This window comes from Alosa pseudoharengus, unplaced genomic scaffold (genome assembly GCF_046254945.1).
Source record: "Alosa pseudoharengus isolate Yale_2024_CS ecotype anadromous, Long Island Sound unplaced genomic scaffold, YU_APseudo_1.1 YU_APseudo_1.1_scf_1, whole genome shotgun sequence".
NCBI lineage: Eukaryota > Metazoa > Chordata > Actinopteri > Clupeiformes > Clupeidae > Alosa > Alosa pseudoharengus.
This window is the reverse complement of record NW_027468564.1, coordinates 56,917,362-56,937,659: the sequence shown is the minus strand read 5'-3', so window position 1 is coordinate 56,937,659 and position 20,298 is coordinate 56,917,362. Positions and strand designations below refer to the sequence as shown.

Genomic DNA, 20,298 nt, shown 5'->3' with positions numbered 1-20,298 from the left:
CAACAGTGCCACCATGTGTCTCTCATCACGATGTCTCCGTCTGTCTCTTGCACACAACACTCATCACTCTCCCTTATCTATTCATCTTGTCCACACGTGCAGTGCTCTGTTCTGTCAGTAGGTGGCACACAGGGCTTTTTCTAAAGCCAAAACTGGAGCATGCATACATAAATAAGGCAGCAGGTCCCTATGCGAGCATCACATGAAAGAATTTTTTTTTGAGAATTATTCATGGGTCAGGTGATTTTGAATCAGCAAGAAAAAAAGAATATGATCTCTAATCTGTGCTCTTTTATATTAGTGGTTTCGAGGCATCAAGAATCAACTGCCTGAAACTCTCAGTTTTTTTTATAACCGTGCACAGTACACGTGTAGTACATCCCTACCAGTGATGTGTTCACCCTGTAAACACATTGGGAAATGTGTATAATGGGGCATATCTGTGATCTGAAGATTTTGTATTAGAAGTTGTATTTGTGTATCTGTTCCATGTTCTATAAATAAAAGGAATGAAGGAAGATGCCTCTGATCAAATCAGCTTTCAGTGTGAGATATCAGCGAGTTAGACGGATTCACACTTCTCTGAGTCCTCCGGGCCCCCCCACAGATAGTCAGTGTTAATGCTATTCACTCGTCCAATAATTAGAGTAGATGTAATCTTTACGCCTGTAACTGAGAAACTGAGAACCATTTTATATTTATCATCGGATTAATTCTGGCTTGCATCGACTTTGCAAGGACTTTGTGAATTCATACAAGTATGTCTTCCCTGGGGAGCTAAACATCTATCCTACTTACTCTTTCTGTCTCTTTCTCTCTCTCTGTCTCTCTATCTCTCTCTAGCCCCTTAATCACACTCCCTCTCTTCTGAATCCTTCATCTCCGAGGCCAGTGTGTCTGGAATGTCATTAGCTGACAAACGGATACAGTCACTGCAGTGCCTTAACTTAGAATGGTACAGGCATGGTTATGAAATATTCAGGCAGGCTAAAATTGACTAACTGAGTAAACAGCCTAAGTAAAAAATCAGGTCACAGGAACCTCTGGTCGTATTTAATCAGCTGAAAGCTTTATGGGCTCTTCAGCTCAATTTTGGGAGCAGTTTGAGACCATTTTGAGGACAGTCCATAAATAGAGAAAAGCTGTTTACACACCTTTTCTTAACAATGAGATTGCATAATTATTTATCCTCTTGACAGTCCCTTCATTAAGTAATGTATTCTAAAGTGTAAATCATAAAAACTCTAGAAGCCATTTCATAAGCGTGTTTGTTTATCCATGACAAGGTGATTCATTTTCAAACACATGCTTATTCAGGTCACAGATAAAGCCCTCTATAGTGTTATTACACAATGAAGCTTTCACTGGCACCTGACAAGCTAAACAGCATCATTTGCTATACTGTGGTCAGTCTACAGGGCAGTATTTTAAAATTCACACGGCATCTCTACAGGGCAGTAGTGTAGATATGGCATCTCTACCTTGTAACTTTTTATTTGACTTTTACACCATCTGCTCTGCCTTTGTCAGAGCATATGCAGTGGCACCAAGTGCAGGCGTGCACTCCTACATTTGCATTGCAAAACAGATCGCCCTGTCAGTGGCATAATCAGTAGAGGGTCACCCAGGTGTCCCACCCTTCTATGGTGTCCATGATAAGTCTCGTGTGGTGACATTGACACCTGTAAATCATCACACTGTAAACTCAGATACTGACATCATCTAGCATTTATATACTGTAGCATCTTTAATTATTGATGACCAGTGATAGCAGAATTTTTTTTTTTTTTTTTTTTTTTTTAAAGAAGTTTGTGGTGAAACAGTATCTGACAAGGCCAATAATGCAGTGACATTAACCACAAGTATGCCGTCTGTCAAAGTGATGCTGGGAGCTCAGCGAAAGTGTCACTGATAGAAACATGTGTAACCGATGACTCACTGGAGCCACTAGCTGAGATTTTAGTGAACACGATGAATCATAATCATCCCAACTTGCAGGCTTCACCATCCACAGTGGTGTACATTAGTGCCTTGATCTGGACTGGTTTGCGTCTCACCACTGTTAATTTGCAGACAGCTCACTCAAGTGCTCTAATTAGGTCAAAATAAACCGTTTCCTCAGGATCACAGTGGCTAATTACTCATCTATATCAATCCAACAAATGCTGTTCAAAACAATGTTATCAACTCTGCCCTCATTTGGCATGTTGAGGCATTCTTCAGGGATCCTATGAAGCTAGGTTTTGATTTAAAATGCTAATTTATGAAATGCAACTCATTTGATAGCAGTTTCAAGTGCATTGCAAGGATAACATGTCTAATTTACTCTGAGTTGTGCCATTGCACCCACAGGGGGTAGAGCTGAATAAATAATAAATTGGCATAGTATCTGTCTGCTTGCAACTGTTACCCCCACTCAGAGGAGCAGCATGTCACAGGCCACTGTCTCCAGTCCAGAGCACAGAATAATAAGTGGATAAATTGTATCCATTACCTTCTTTACTGCACCTAATATTTGACCATTTTAAAGACAATTTTCTATATTGACTAACTCCTAATAAAGATGCAAATGACATTTTCTAAGAATAGAGTTCCAGAGATATAGTCAGTCTCTTAACACTGTGGAACACTATCGACCCTTTACCACTGAAACTACTGAACAGTCAGACAAACCATCAGGTTTATTAGCTGTACGATTTCAAGTCTTTCTAAGAGCATAAATGTGGTGTAAATGGTGTGAGTGTTCTTTTAGGAGAGGCCCTGTAAAGCTAACAGGAGACAAAGATTTGTAAACTGTGCCACTAATATGGACATAATGCACTTCATAAAACTAAAGCAAATGTATTGGTGCCTTTTTATAGCCTAATTCCTGCACAGTTGTTGCCACTCGTAAGCTGACAAACAGACTACAGTAAGCAGCTAAATTATGGAGCCGATTCACACTGGAAGATTAAAGGGTCTGTGCTGTGCTTCCCTCTGACTGCGTCAAAAGGAGACTGTGATGCTGCTTTGAAGTTGCCAGCACACAGAGGGCTCTCTCTCAGCCGGGATCCACCTCCATTATGGTGCCTTTCTCTGGCTCCTTCAGACCCCTTCGGGGCTCCTTTTAAGACCATGGCTGGCAGCCCTCAATTGGCTTCTGGAAAGTTATTTTTAAACTGGTGGTCAAAACACTTGATGTGTCACTTGATTGTATATCACCAAGATTTTCAACACTACTTTAAGCAATTTCCTAGTCGTGTCTGATTCTTATATGACCAAAGTACCATGAAAAGGGCAGTTTGCTGATTGCTCATCTAGGCAGCTCATCTTGGCAGCAGCTTTTATCCTGACATTAATTCAATGAATGACATTAATGTCAGACTGGACCTTATATGCCCCCTACAATAAGAGATTAAGTTAGCCTCCCTGTATTTCCTGTTTTCTTTTTTCTTTTCCTACCTTCATCCCAGCTGAAAGACAAGATCTCACCAGGATGGTGCCTGACAATATAGCGTGACCACAGTGAATATCATTGCATTTATGTGCTATGCACACATTGTTGGATTCATTTTGTACCCTGATTATTTTTGTTATTGGCCAATGTCATGCCATTTAATTCATCCATGCACTTACTGTGCCCTTTAGGCAGCTAATTCATTCAGTATATTCCTACAGCTAACACACATACACACATATGCTCACACAGTGCAACCCACACACTCCTTTATAGTGTGTGTGTGTGTGTGTGTGTGTGTGTGGGGGGGGGGTTACAGGGAGAGAGAAAGCGCGAGAGAGAGAGAGAGAGAGAGAGAGGCACAGATGCACACAGCCCTTTCTCCACCCCTCCCTTCCTCCTCTTGGTTTTCTCCCCCACACTTGCACTCCTTCTGCATCCTCCTCTCTCTCTCTCTCTTTCTCTCTCACACATCCTTGTCTTCCTTCCTCTCCCTCAGTCGTTCTCTCTCCTCCACTCATTATTTTCCTGTCCCTCTTCTGTGCTATTTGTACTGTTTTTTTCTCATTTCTCTGCGTGCATCTGTGCAGTTTTATTTTTGGTTCTTCCTTCAGCTCCTGGAGATGCGCGCGTGTGGATCCTAACCGCGCGCTCCCTCTCTCTCCCTCCTTCTCTCTCCCTCCTTCTCTCTCCCTCCCTCTCTCTCTCTCTCTCTCTATCTCTGTCAGGCATGCACTCTCGGCGCGGCTCATGCTACACTCATTCTCACACACTGAGCAAGACTCCACTGCTCCTCTGGGGAGCTCCAGCTTTTCCAGCCCGTTCTCCTCCCCTCACCCCCTCATCTCCCTCCAGTGCCCGCGTGCTGCTCCGCTCCCCCTCTCTCCTCCGCCGTCCACGCGCATCTCCTGTTCTCCTGCTCACTGCTGCTCTTCTTTAATGTCTTCCCTCCATTCTGCGCTCTAAAAGTGGGACCATGTTCTACTTCCAGCTGGTGATCATGGCCGGGACGGTTCTCCTGGCGTACTACTTTGAGTACACGGACACGTTCCCCGTCCACGTCCAGGGCTTCTTCTGCTTCGACAAGACCTTCTCCAAGCCCTACCCAGGACCGGAGGATGAGAGCAAGGCTCCCCCAGTGCTGGTCTACTCCCTGGTTACGGCCATCCCTACTGTTCTGGTAAGAGCTTCCTCAGCTACCTCCATCCTCACACCTATCCCTACTGTTCTGGTAAGAGCTTCCTCAGCTACCTCCATCCTCACACTCACACCAACTCCAGGTGATCAGGGACAGGTTGGATGGACAGATGTGACAGATGTTGCTGGATGTGCCATATTTTTACAAAGATGTCATCTGTACCAGTTACACATATGTCTGCATGTTTGGGCTGTTTGTAATCACTGAAATACACACATGCACTTTATAATCACAGCAAATGTGTCACTGCAATACAAAGAGCGTCTACTGCTACTTGCACAAACACTGATTCAATGCAGGATAAAAATTGAATGATTTCTAAGTGAATGATCTCGGAGATGACTTCTTGGTTGAATGACCGCTGAATGAATGTTGGGGATTTTATTTATAGCCCTCCGCCGGTCGGTGGAGCCCTCAGCCAGGGCTCAGGGCTCAGGTGTCTGGGAGGGACGCTCCGTGTGGACGGAGCCTGCGGTCAGGTCCCATCTCAGCAGTCTGCTCTCTCTCTCTCTCTCTCTCTCTCTGTGCTCCACTTGAAGAGTAACTGGGCTGCCCTGGCAGAGCTGGCTCTCTTCACCTACGACACACTTCATGTTTATGCAAAAGGCAGATTTGTTTATCCTCCTAGTCGTCCCTTCTGGATTATGCGTCCCTTATGCGATTTAAAAACTACCCCAAGAAAGAAAGTCTAGAATTAGCATCCATTAATAAGGATACGGAATAATAATTGAGGTAAATACTGTCATATGTAATCAGTTCTTTCATTTATTTGGAATGTCTTGGTCTTTCAGGGGGATGATTGCCATTGCCTCCTAGTGCTTATCTCTACTTATTCATGTGGCTGGCTAGAGACAGGGTAAAAGTTGTGATGTTGTCTGTGTTGTAACAGCAGTGACTACTCAAGCATGTGGGGATAATGGGCTCTTCATTCAAACCTCGCCCACCATGACTTTATTTTGGGAAGCAATCTGCTCTGTGGAAGTGAGAGCCAAACAAACCCAGCCAGATACCAGTTTACAGATTTAGCCATGTGCCATTGTTGTTTTATATGTATGTAATGTATAATCAAACAACAATATATGTGTATACAGTATATCTTGCATATTATCATATTGATGCAATTTATATTCATTTTCCATGACCTCAGTGAAACTGGACTATGTTTGTTCGTAACACCATGACCAGACATTGCACACAGATCCTCAAATTGACAAAAACTGACCCTGCGCAGTGTAAACTTCCCATTGTCCAGTCTTCCCCTCGTGTCCTCTTTGCCATACAGTGTCAAGAAGCAAGCATCAGCAATCTGTCAGAGCTGCGTCCAGCAGAGAGTAGCTGCTACTGGACTGATGCGGAGTGACATGAAGCATTTAGAGTCTCGGTCCTGTAGGTCCTTTCATGCTGCTCTGACTAATTAAACCCACTAGTCTGTTTGTTAAAACCTCTCTGGCCCGCCGTGACCCTCATGTTTGCACACCCATATGAGTGTCTCTTAATAGAGCTTTGGGTAATGGTAAAGCTGTAGTCTTGTTTTGGTGTAATTGAAGTAGTACTGTACAACCCTGTTTCCAAAAAGAGTTAGGACGCTAAGTAAAATATAAATAAAAACAGAATGTGATAATCTGCAAATCTTGTAAATCCATATTTAGTTGCTGAAAAGGGCATAGGCAGCATATTAAATGGTGAAACATATCTATTGTTGAAACAGAAATATTTTGGGGGGGAAATAGAATTTTGAATTTGATGCTCAAAAAAGTCGAGTTCACATCTTTTAACAACAGTCTGTGAGTGTTTAGGAACTGAGGTAACCAGTTGAAATGTTGTCCTATTCTTGCCCAATATAGGTTTCAGCTGCTTGACAGTCTGGGGTTTCTGTAATTCTCTCATTGATATGTTGCCCTTTATTCTCAATTAAATATACATGGTTTGCTAATCATAGAATTCTGTTTTATTCACATTTTGCACAGCGTCCCAACGTTTTACATACGTTTACGGGGTTGTACATGTCTGCAGTAATGAGGTGATAGCTCCTTTTGTAGTTTAAAGGGATAACAATGCAAATTGCTCTTCCCTCCAAAAGGGTGGCAATGATCAAAAGCTATGTAAAATGGGTCACAGAGAAAACTCTCTCTCTCACACACACACACACACACACACACACACACACACACACACACACACACACACAGTTAAGCAATACTACAGGAGAAACAGTGGCTGAGTTGATAATATACCACAGTAAGGAAAGTAGAGTGTCTCAAATGCCTTTAGCCATGGTGTGTGTATAATACAGTCAAACTCCTAAGTGTATTGTTTTTAGAAGAAGTCCAGCACTTCACAGGATTTTGCTGTGACCAAAACTCTTAATCCTTATTCCCAAATGTAAAGTTTAACACAAGCTCATGAACCGATTGCTAAAACTATTGGTAAGACAGTGACAATAAAAACAGAGAAAAAGGTTATTCGTGTTATCATTGCTTAATTTATCTTAGATCTGAATGTCTTACTAAGATGGACTCTGATTGGCCATTTTATAAATACACAAATACACCTCTATATTCTCTGCTCCCATTGGTCGGCCACTGGCCCTCTTCCCCACCACTACCCTTTCTCTTTTTCACCTCACACTGCACACACACACACACGCCACACACACTGAAGCATGCCCACTGACGACACACACACATACACACACACACGCACACACACACACACACACACACACACACACACACACACATACACACACACACACACACACACTGAAGTACGCCCATTTATGACACACACTATGACAAGATACTTGAAGTGCAGGGAAGACACAGCACTGTATATTCAGTGACATGGGCACCATGCATATGGCAGATGACAAACAAAGAACAAAACTGTAAACACAAACATGCCACAAAGGGGTGCACTGTATACAAAGGTACACGCCAGTGTCACACATACTGTACTCAGCCACAGATGCACAGCCACCCACAGTTTTTACTGAATGCACAAACATGAATACACACACGCATGCACACATGCACACATGCATACACACACACACGCACAGACACACACACACACATCCTCTTGGGCAGGCAAACAGAAGCTGACGCGTCCAAGTAGCTCCTGTCATCTCCATGTGCAATGGGGAATTATACTTACATTCCTCAATGTGTGTGTGTGTGTGTGTGTGTGTTTGTCTGCTGGTACGTGTGTGCATACATTAGCGTGCGTGTGTGTGTGTGTGTGTGTGTGTGTGTGTGTGTGTGTGTGTGTGTGTGTGTGTGTTTGTCTGCTGGTACGTGTGTGCATACATTAGCGTGTGTGTGTGTGTGTGTGTGTGTGTGTGTGTGTGTGTGTTTGTCTGCTGGTACGTGTGTGCATACATTAGCGTGTGTGTGTGTGTGTGTGTGTGTGTGTGTGTGTGTGTGTGTGTGTGTGCTCTCTACAGTACGTACAAGGCGTCCCTCCTGTCAGAACTATTTGGGGGCGACTCAGTCGCTCCGTCTCTCCACACTCTCTCTCTCTCTCTCTCTCTCTCTCTCTCTCTCTCTCTGTGCGCTGCCTGTCTGAGCTGCACAGCAGTAGCAGTAGCATCAGCGGTACCCAGAACAGATGCTCAAGTCCGCTCGGTGCAGTCCATCTCTGCTCAGCTCCAAATAGCTGCCTAGGTTACCGCCTCCTCACAACCTCCTCCCCCTGCAACCCTGCACGCACGTGCACGCGCGCCGCCCCAACACTTAATTACCCAGCGCTGAGGCAGATAACAGGGAATCAGTCAGATGGCCCCGCACTTCAACGGCCGTGGCTTAGAGGGAGGAGAGCACGGGGAGGGCATGCAGCTGCAGAGCGCGTCTGACCCTTTGGGATGACCGGGATGGCGTTCCCGAGGAGGGAAGTGCGTTGGGGAGGGAAAGGCATGGAAGGCTGTGTGTCCAGGTCCTGATGGCTTCAGTGCTGTGCGTGTGAATAAGGGGCTTTTGATGACAGACAGAGAAGCAATTTTGTGCAACAGCTACAAGTCAAATTTTGATCTTCTGTGTGGAAGTGTAGAAGATCTGAATCAAAGTGATTCTCAGTCATTAGTCCTTGCTGTCCTACACTACATTTGCTGCTCGTGTTGCCACAGCAAATATCATTTCAAAGGCCCATATAGACTCTGTGCTTCCAGTGACTCCATCCATAATGGAGTGGATTAACTCTGCTCTCTCTGACCACACCATCACAGCATGCATTGAAAGGCCGATAGATTTGGGAACAGGTCAATCCCCATGTTAATGGATCAGTTTAGTGCTCCTTCGATTCGACCAACAGACTGACTCACACGCCAGGAGGCAATCCAGCCAGCCGACTCCATTAATGCACTTAACCTCAGCCAGCCGGAACAGGCTTCCCGCTGTGAGAATGGAGACGGAACGCATTTCAGGCTCGATAACGGCGTGACTTCCAGTCAAACAAAGTTCCACTGCGCCACGTCCCGTGCTGCGAAGGCTACGCATCGTGGAATGCAAATGACAGGAAGGCGTCTCACACATTCTCTTCTGACAGCGAGGACCCAGTGCAGACCTCCCCTCCTCCCCAAACAGCTTGAAAGGCGACAGTAGCATCCTGTCTGCATCAACCCCTCACCTCTCCTCTCCTCTCCTCTCCTCTCCTCTCCTCTCCTCTCCTCTCTTCTCCTCTCCTCTCCTCTCCTCTCCTCTCCTCTCCTCTCTTCTCCTCTCCTCACCTCCCCTCTCCTCTCCTCTCCTCTCCTCACCTCCCCTCCCCTCTCCTCTCTTCTCCTCTCCTCACCTCTCCTCTCCTCTCTTCTCCTCTCTTCCCCTCTCCTATAATGGAGTCAGTGGAATTGACTCTCGCTTTGGTGAGTGGAGTCAATGTGACACACTGAATGCGAGAGAGCAGGCTGGACAAATGCATGAATGGTAAGGCACCGTCACACACACATACTGTACACACACACTCACACACACACACACACACACACACACACACACACACACACACACACACACAAATATGCATGAAGTGATACAGACACAGACAAGCATGCAGACATATACAAAACAAACACAGAGCCAGACATGCACACACTAACACATCAGTGTACAGAGAGAAAGAGAGAGAGAGAGAGAGATAGAGACCGAGAGAGAGAGAGAGGGAGAGAAACAAGTGTACAGCCTGTGAGATGTCCTCATTCTCGGGAGCATAAAGTGTATGGTATCATCAGCTTGTTTCATCTGACAGAATCGAATACATGATGGATGAGGAGTGGGTGGCATTCTGTCTGATTTCTATTTCAAGAGAGTACTTGTTTGAATGTATGTGTGTATGTGTATGTGTTTGTGTGTGTGTATGTTTCTCTGTGCATGCATTCTCGTGTGTGTGTGTGTGTGTGTGTGTGTATGTGTGTGTATGTGGTGTGTGTGTGTGTTTGTAAGGGGACAACTTAAAAAGATGTGTGAGGGATATTGTTTTCATCTGGGTCATTGTAATGCATTCATAAGATGTGTGTGTGTGTGTGTGTGTGTGTGTGTGTGTGTGTGTGTATGTGTGTGTGTGTGTGTGTGTGTGTGTGTGTGTGTGTGTGTGTGTGTGTGTGTGTGTGTAGGGCAGGGGAATGAGGAGCAGTGCATGCATAAACAGGCTTAGAGCGCATTCGTCACAGCTCTGGCCGTCTTATCTCTCCATGAGCGCTAACTGAAGAGACATAAACACACACACACACACACACACACACAGACACACACACACACACACACACACACACACACACACACCCTGAAGGATAACACTTAACCTCACTCTATGTGAAAAGCCCCCTCTCCAAATCCAAGTAAACCCTGGGATTAAACATTCACCTTTTGTTTCATCCACCCACAGAATATCTCTCTTTTTTCTCTAGTTCTCTCCCCTCTCTCTCTCTCTCTCTCTCTCACCCTCTCCCCTCTCTCTCTCACCCTCTCTCACACACACACAATCTCTCTATGAGGGCATGGCTGGTAGCAAACTGAGGGGTGAGGGGAGAGTAAGGATGACAAAGCAGGGCAGAGGGAGTATGGGAGACTTGGAGAGCAAAGAAACCACACAAAATAAAGGAGGACAGAAAGAAAGAAAAAAAAAGAAGAGATAGACAGAGACAAAGAAAATGAAAAACGAGAAGAGAGGGTGAGAAAAGGGGCCCTTTGAGAGGAGACATGGCCGTGCGGCTGTCAGAGGGAATAGGAGGAGAGGAGGAGGAGGAGGAGAAGGAGCAGATTATGGCTGAGATGGGATGAAGAACCAGGAGCTGGAGAAATAGAACACGTACTGGGGAAATCTGGGGCACAGCCAACCACAGAAGGAAGAGAAAAACGAGGGAACAGGGGAGAGCTGGCACGGAGAGCAAACATGAGAAGAGATTGTGGAGGGGGGGAGGGAAGAGGCAGAAACGAAAGCGCTACAAGTCCAAGAATGAAAGCCTCAAAGCAGAGGAGCGAAGCTTGTAGTCAAGGAAACCGCAGCAAGCGGTCCTTCAGGTCAGTGCGCGAGGTAGTGGAAAGAGATGTGTGAGCCATCTGAATCTACAGCCAGCCCGCCCGCCAGAGGGGGGCAGAGACAGTGGACGCGTCTCAGGTGGGAGTGAGAACTAACGGGATTGGGAGATATTTAAAGCAGAGAAAAGAGGGGTAGAGAATTGAGAAGGAGAGAGGGGTGAAGAGAAGGGAGGAGAGGAGAGAGAGAGGGAATAAGGGAGAAGGGTACAGAATGGAGTGGATAAGCAGAGGCAGAGGAGGGAGATGCTAACCCAGTTTCCCTATAAAGGACCTGGAAGTGTGCCCACATGAAGAAGTGAAGAGAGAAATCAAGAAAGGATGAAAGAGAACGCAAGAAGGGGGTTGAGAGTGTGAGAGATGGGGACTGGTCAAGTTGAGTGACCAGGGCAAGTTATTCATGTGTATCAAAATGTCCAAGTGCTTCAGTTTTCTACAACATCATTGTGGCCCTGTGGTGTATATTGCTGTGTAACACGCTCTGGAAATTCACAATTTCGTCGCCGTTTAAAAAAAAAAAAAACATAGTCCAGTCCATACAACTTCATTTCAATTTCGAAAGAAATACTGGACTATGTTTTTAAAAAAAAAAAAAAACGGCGACGAAATTGTGAATTTCCAGAGCGTGTTACAACACACTCAGCAATAAGACTCCTACGGACTTTCCCCTGAAGGTGGCGGCAAAGATGGCAACATTTCCGGAAAGGTACTGGCTTGATGAAATTCATTCTGGACTCTCTATTCGACCACATAAAGACCTCGGGATACTTCGGTTTGGCTTTAGGGACCCTCTACTCACTACCACGTAAGTGTTATGTTGTTTGGAACTGTAGAAGAGGTATAAAAATAGCGTTTTGTAGCGGCGCAATTGAAATGCCCCGCTCACTTCCAGGCTACGAGTTGTGACTGAAAACGGTACAATCGAACTTTCTCAAAACACATCCGAATGACATAATTTTGATGTCAACTCAACGTATGTACCCCCAATCATCCGGAAATCGATCTAAAGTGCATTTTACTCCGGATAATTCCTTTAACTTCTATGTAATTTGGCCAGCCGCTTGGGCATTTATTCTGATATCTTGATATCAGGCCAACATGCAAGCCATTTTTGTCAACTAGTTAACTAGTGAGCCATGTTTGTGCACACTAGTTAACTAGTGACAACATAAATGCCCACTAGTTAACTAGTGAACACATATTAGCTTCACTAGTTAACTAGTGAGAGCCAGAAATGTCCACTAGTTAACTAGTAAAGGCCAAAATGCATACCAGTCAGCTAGTTGAAGGCTTTTGGGTCTCACTAGTTAACTAGTGACAGCCAAAAATGTGCACATGTTTACTAGTGAAGGAAAAACTTCTCACTAGTTAACTAGTTGGAGTAGGTCAATGTCACTAGTTAACTAGTGAACCATAAATGGCTTACTAGCTAGCTAGGTGATGGCAGCATGCTCACTAGTTAACTAGTTGATGCATCCTTTGTCCAAACTAGTTAACTAGTGAGGTCATAAATGTATACTAGTAAACTAGTTGAAGCCTAAATTCACACTAGTCAGCTAGTGGCGCAGAATTAAAATTAGGAGGCGGACTGGCAGAGAACTCTGGAACTCTAGTTAACTAGTGAAGCTAAAATGTGTTCACTAGTTAACTAGTGAGCCTTTTGGCTCCCACTAGTGAACTAGTGTGCATTTTGGCCCTGACTAGTTAACTAGTTCACAGAAACATGGCTCACTAGTTAACTAGTTGACAAAAATGGCTTACATGTACATGACAATTATGCCTGATATCAAGATATCAGAATAAATACTCAATCGGCTTGCCATAGGATGCTATTGATTCTGTGCATCCCCTTTCCCCTGCCGTCAGGAGAGAGCTGGAGTCTCTGGAGTTGTTTTCCTTCAGTAATGAGGGGCAGTGGCTAATGTTCTTGCTGTTCGGGCATATATTAGAAGCACAAAAGAGCTATGATTTACTAGCCTGGCGGGCCATTCTATATCATTGACATGTATAGTCTGGCATCGAATCATTCACCTCGCTTAATCCAAGGGGCGGGCAGAGAATTGTCTTTCAAACTGCCTAGGCATGCAATAGGCCAGCGCTACGACCGTATCCGTATCCGGACGGCAAAACGGCAAATACATCCTTCTTCGAAAGGAATGACTTAAGTGCATTGTGTTGATCTACTTTCAAAGAAAAGCACTTCCAAAGCAAAGTCCAACTCCTCCAAAGTTGACGCCAACGCCGATTCAAACAACCGCTCTTCGTTTGCCATAGCCACCTTCCTTGTTGTTCACCGTTGCAGGATGTCGTTATCCTGTTAAGCCCGCCTTAAGACTCTCTAACGAAATAGAGCGCTGTGATTGGCCGTCATCCACGGTGTTAAGCCAATAGAAATTCCTATGGTTCGATACTAGACGTACAAGCTGAGCAAATTAATTTGCCGCCGCTAGGGTGCGTCTAGATTTCTAGGCTAATGATTTACAGCACCGCGGTCACAGTTCGACCACGGCACGCGCAGGAGCGGCAAAGTGGCAAAATGCCGCCTGCGCTACGCTTTGCTTGGTGTAGTGGCAGACAAGTTCTTGCACGTGCAAGCCATTGAAAATAATGTCTTTCATAGTGCAGAGCTGCTGTTTGTGCGTGCAATGCGAACCCCGCTTTCACCACTGAAGCCACTAGTGAAAGCTTTCAGGCCATCAGGCATCCAAAGATGCAGGCGATAAATGTAGGTTCCAATTGTTAACTTGCTCTCACTCTCACACTTCACTATTGATGGCAAAGTGAAAAAAAAATCACTCGAAAGCATTATGCTAATCGAGACTGTACCACAGCATAACCCCTGTAGTTGCGTATCGTTCTGATTTTATTGCGCTCCTATGAATAATTTAACATCATTCAGTGGCGAAAAGTGACCTGAGACCGTTACTCTGATAAAACTTGAGGGGGGGAAATGTAGACCTCTGGGCTTCAGTCTTCTAATGTTTCTCCCAGCTCTCTGCAAACGCCACCATGCTCCTCACCCTTCCCCGCCCTGGATAACGCTCATTATCTCTTATGTTTTTAAGTGAGTGCCTCGTCGGTCTGGTTGGTAATGAGATTAAGTGAACTTCCACTTGAACTCCTCTGCTTGTATTTGATCAGTGCGGCGCTGCCAGGGGTGAGATTGTATCTTCTTGTGCTGAGCTTTCCGCCCCAAATCTTATCAGCTGGAGTAATGAAAGACTCAGATCCTGTAGATCAGTCCTACATCTGCAAAACCAGTCAGTGTGTTGTGTTTGTGTCAGGAAGGCAGCCCTCAGTGTTATTGGTGCTTATATCTCAGTGAGACTGAGGAAAGATAGCAATATAGCTACGATGCTGCTATGATGTTTGTTGATTTGTGAGATATACTTACTGTAGAGATGATGTTTAAAGTCATATTCTGTGTTCACAAAACATTCATCATCCATGCAAACACAGCCTGACAGGACAAAATATTTGATCAACTCGCTAAGCAAACTCACATCACGGAGCTTCTCCACATTATAGATGCTGTGACGGCTTCATTCTACATGTAGCAGGGAGGCCGTGCTGTTTGAGCAGTCTGGGTAAACAGTCAGCGGGTTTGTGTGCACACAAGTAACACAGCAGGGCTGGAGGTGAAGCGGGGCCGGTCTCAGCCTGGTCGTCACGGTGCCGTGTCAATGTCATGCCATCCAGCGCCGGCCAGCTGTCCCCTGGGCCCGAGGGGCCTCACTAGGGAGCAGCCCGCACGGCCAGCAGCCAGCCGCTCACCCACCCACAAGGGCCTCCGCAGAGCCAGATGTGTGTGTGTGTGTGAGTGTACTTGTGTAGGGGTGTGTGTGTGTACATGTGTGTGTGTGTGTGTGTGTACATGTGTGTGTGTGTGTGTGTACATGTGTGTGTGTGTGTGTGTGTGTGTACATGTGCTCTTATGTGCGTGTGTGTGTGTGTACTTGTGCGCCTGCGTGCGTGCATGTGTGTGTATACATGCGTGTGCGTGCAGGTGTACTGCCAAAATGCCTCAAGGAATGCACACAAGGCTATGCAACTGACATGAATCTCCCCTACTGCAAAAACATGGGGGAAAGTAATCCTCGTGCAACACTTGCATTGTTGTTGGTTGAGTCTTTCCTCTGTGGCTGGTTATTGTGCCTCTCTATCTAGCCATACAATTGGCTTTCCTCAATTCTGTTTTGGTTTATTTTTAGTGATATGTTTTAGTTTCTCAATGTTTCATTAATATTTTACCAGTTTCTTTCAGTGACCAATGTCTCTGTGTGAACACACACGCAAAGAAATGATTTAAATTTTTTATGAACACAGACATTTTGAATACTGCCAAAGGCAACAACATACATTAAATAGTTTCCTAGATATTCAATTATACAAGACGATTACATTATTGCATGTTCAATGATTTTGTGTTAAATATGGTACATGACAGTATTTCTTCAGAGAAAATATCACCCCTGTTGTACACAATGCAGAAATCCCTGTCTGCTGGTCTCTGTTTGATGGAGTGGCATCCAGATCAGGGCCGTAGTCACCATAGACATTGAGGGGGACGTGTCCCCCCCAATATTCAAATATGACCAAAATGTCCCCCCCAATATTCGGACATAGAAAAAGAAAGAAAGAATAAAGCGCTATACTAGGCCTACAGGAAACCAACACGTATCTGAAATGTAATCAAACGTAAATAACGCACAAATTAGTGACCTATGGTTCCAGAGTAGCCGACACCCCTGAGTGGTTTGTCCTGGTGATTTTCCGTTTTTCGTTAGTGGCGTGCGCTATCAAAATCTTTCATTTACTGCACCCTACTGTGGTGAGGTAGGGCTGTCAACAATATCGCAAAAGCTACCGGTACAATTTTCACAAAACCTCTTGGAAAGGTGTAGCACAGGCTAAGGAAATCCCATACATGTTTGGAGCCGATCAGACTGAAAGGGAACATTTTCCATATTGTAGCCTATTCTCGCAATGATAGCGAAAGTGAAACGTTTTATTTTAAATGATGAATTTGTGCAAGCCTGTGTCATTTCTTTCACGTCTTTCAACATAAATAATGCATTCATATGCTAGTAGTAATGCCAGAAATTACCGTGTATAGGCCTCTTAGAAATGATTGTTGCATCTTGCATATTATTTAGATGCGCACTCAATCGCGCATCCATGCAGGCAAAACGTGATCAAATGTGGCGACGTTTACAATACGTGATAGCCTACAGTTAATGTGAATCGCGGACAATAACCAAAGAAAGGAATTTGCACCTCCATTCACCAATTAAAGGCTGTAGTAGGCCTAGTGTTTCTACATGTTGGCACAAAAAGTAATTTCTGTCAGAAGCCAGTCTATAATACATACAGGGGTAACACGAGGTGAGTCAGACAGAAGAGGGGCCTGTCTTAGTAGCCTATTCCTGAATCCTGTCCCTTTCAAACTATGTTAAAATTGTGTGATTAGTTGTGTGATTAGCCGCCAGCATAATAAAATCTAAATTAAAAGACAAAATCTTATTAGGCTCCAAACCTATGAGTCTAAGCCTTAGTTTAAAAAAATCTTCAGGTGTAAGTAATATGTCAAAGAACCACATAGAGTCACAGGTCCAGGGATGGACCAGTGAAGTTGCTTCTTCTCCACCCTTCTCTTTTCACCAAACTCACGGGGGGGGGGGGGGGGTCATCTGTGTCCGTCAAAAGTTTGGAATAACCTAATTGACTGACCTAACTAACCCCTTGTTTGTGATTTTTAATAATATTTTTGCATGGTAGGAAATGTATTGAAATTCTGTTTGGGGGTCCCTCAGACCACACCACAGATTTGGTCCCCCCCAATGTTGACATCATGACTACGGCCTTGATCCAGATACACAAGGGCAATACACCAAGGAGGGTGCAGGACCCCTCCTGTCATTCACTGTGTTGTTCATATTGCATTTCAAATGGGAATCAATTCAAATCCGTCTTTATCCATGTTTCTGCCATGACCACATTGAATAGGCTACATCAATTTAACATTCCTTGGACTGTCATCTTCACCGTCTTTTCTAAGATGCCTTTTGTTCCTTTTCTTTTAGCTGTGCTTTTCATCAGCTTATTTGACACTGTTCACCTCCTCCTCGAGTCAGAAGTGCACAGCATAATGTCTGAAAGCCATTTTGTGCTCTGTTTTTGTGCTTTATGATTTAAAGATGCTGCCTCTAGTTCTGAGTACTTTTGACTTTAAAGCAGCTCCTTGTGGCTCCTTGTGTTAAGACACTATCACCCTCTTTCTCTCTCTCTCTCTCCCCTCTCTCTCCCTCTCTCTCTCCCCTCTCTCTTTCTCTCCCTCTCTCTCTCTCTCTCCCCCCCTCTCTCTTCTCTCTCTTTCTCTCTCTCTCTCCATCTACATCCCTGTCATGAAAGAGCTATTCCATCAGTTAGTCATTTGCACAGTTCAGTTCTAACAAGTGTCAGTGATCCTTCTATAAGAAATGTCATTTTTCTTCTCATCCCACGCAGCGACTTTAAGTGGAGAATTGTGGGTGTCAAATGAGAGTCTCCAAGTTCCTTTAATTCCATGGTAAACAGATTTCTTTTCCAAACCAATGTGACTGTCTTTTATTTCTTGAAGAGCCTTCTAATTAGTTCTCTTGGAGAATACCCCCTGCCAAGCTACACACATCATCTAACAGTGTGTAGGTGTATATTTCTCTTTGATGTAGACTAATAGCACATGTCTGTCCTCTCTAAGTTTAAGCACCCTGATTGATCGGTCGAGAAATCATGTGCGGATAGCTTAACCTTTGACCTAGCCTGCCGATGACCAGAGTTCTATAAGGGATATTTTCATTGCCTTGCTCGTCTTAACATCAGCACTAGTCCACACAAACCTGATATGTTAGTCTCTAAAATGTCAAGGTGCCGGCCTGAGGCTGCTGGCTGTTGTGTGGAGTATGTGGTTCAGTAGATGTCTGACCTTGTTGTGGGAGCCGATTCAGTGTCCAGGCTGGTGGAAAGAGATGGCTCACCACACTGTGCAGACATCTGGCCTTTAGCCAATAGTTGAGCTGCACAGAAGATTCAGAGAGAGCCAAATGAAAGCACACACAGAGGGATGTTACTGACTGACTGACTGCAATTGTAATTCCAACTCGCTGTATCTTTATGAAAACGTAAATCTCATCTCAATGCCAAAGACCAGTTCCTAAAGACTAGTTCTTAAAGACTGACCAAAACTGCTCTCTGCTGTTTTCTGTTTTAGGAATCAGGTGGTGGTCAAAATTCCATTAATCAGGTATCAGTAATCTGCTGGGACACCATTAATTCCACTAATTAGGTATCGGTTAGGAGACTGTTGAATGCATTTCAGTAGAGCTCATGTTCCTCTACAGTGGAGTGTGATTTGGAAGGACATCTGAGAGAATCTGTGTATAAACAGATTTCTTGGAGATTATGGTTCATTAGTGAGGCTCCACTGAGAGAAATGCAGAGTGTGTGCCACAGCAAGAACGGTGAGACAGCATGCGATGGGAGCCAATGATAGGAGTTATATTAGGTTATGTGGTGGTAACGTGTATGTGTGTGGGGGGGGCACTATGTGAATGTGTGTGTGTTTTGGTGTGTATAAGCAAGTATTCACACACTCTCTAGACATAGTAAGCCCCCAGAGACAGAGTGAGAGCAGCGACTTAGCGTTATGATGTGTGTGATTTAAAAGCCGTTTAAAAAGCCACTCACAAGGGGCACCATGTGTCGAGGGTTTTCGGTGAATAATTCATACGCATCTTAGCATGCAGTTTCACCACTCAACACCACAAGAGATTCTCAGCCACGCACTTACCAAAGCCTGGGCCACCAATTGCACTTTCCCTGAAAGTAGCTCAACTAAACTGATGCCGTCCCCACCATAACCCAAACTCTGCCGGCTTTGCCCTCTCTATTTATACCGGGAAACAGTTTGAATCACAGTCATATCTGTGCTGGAGATGCAGTGGAGAGTTGGAGAGTTAGTGGTGTGTGTCAAGCCTGCTGGAATGAGATAGTCCCAGTCCCACTGATCTGTTCCATTACATTACACATCCTCTGCACCACCTTTTTATCCTCACTGAGAGCTTAAACACTTCCTCAACTCGAGAAGAAGCTTTTAGAAGATAAATGTAGAGTGAGGTCACAGTGCAGAAGAGGTGGACGGTGAGCTGAGAAGCTTGGAGCCTTCATACAGCGCACGCCACTTTTATTCTGATGATTTTGGAACAGGATGTTTTGAATGGCTTAGAAAGTACATGTAGCCTACCACCATAGTTTTCTGCTTCTTATTGCATCTTTGAATTTGAACCCAGAACACTTTTACGGGAATGTTCAATTACCCTTCCCTGATGAATACAGGATTTGTCACCTTACAATGTGTCATTCTTCAGCTATCTGGCCTTTCAGTTATTCACAGTAAGTGGGCTAGATTAGCCTCTAGCTCCCTTTTAGCAATAGGCTAGCCATAAGCTAAGTGGTCTAATCAACCTAACTTCTGGGCATAGCTCAGGTCTGAAGTACTTGGGAAGAACCACAGGTGATGGCTGTGGAGGGAGGCATCTTGTAGCAGGAACCCAGGGGGTGGCCACAGCACACGTGTTGCGTCGGGAACAGCAAACCCAGGGGGTGGCTTTAGCGAAGGTGTTGCGTCAGGGAAGACAAGACTGGGTGGTGCACAGTGTTGCGTCAGGAAAGACATGACCGGGTGGTGCACAGGTGTTGCGTCAGGAAAGACAAGACCGGGTGGTACCCACATGGGCGGATTATGAACCTTCGGGCCCCTGGGCCCAGATGTATTAAGGGCCCCCCCACTTATTGTCGTATATGTGGGAGGGGGGGTTTGGGGGTCCTCCCCCAGAAAATTTTTAATTTGTTTGATGTGATTTCTTGTATTCTGGTGCATTTTAGAGATGGCCAATACTAAATTCAATTCAAGCCTACATCCTGATTTGTTGATATTGAGACAATGATTCCATTCAATTCATAGCCTACATCCTGATTTGTTGATATTGAGGCAATGATTCCATGCAAAGGCTTGGGCTTCAGGGCCCCCTGACCCCTTGGGCCCCTGGGCCTGGGCCCAGTAGGCCCGTTCAGTAATCCATCCCTGGGTACCCACAGCA

At 44.9% G+C, this 20,298-nt stretch overlaps 1 protein-coding gene across 3 annotated transcripts in view; it reads left to right on the top strand.

The window, feature by feature from the left end:
* The window catches only part of plppr2b (phospholipid phosphatase related 2b), a 41,091-nt gene that overhangs the window by 10,183 nt on the left and 10,610 nt on the right, over window positions 1-20,298 (top strand). For 2 of the 3 annotated variants that reach the window (XM_076294569.1, XM_076294578.1), the window contains exon 3: window positions 4,428-4,616. In XM_076294569.1, the coding sequence (XP_076150684.1) occupies window positions 4,428-4,616 (189 nt within the window). Of the gene's footprint in view, window positions 1-4,412; window positions 4,617-20,298 lie in introns of those variants that run through there. The other variant, XM_076294586.1, reaches the window with a different exon arrangement.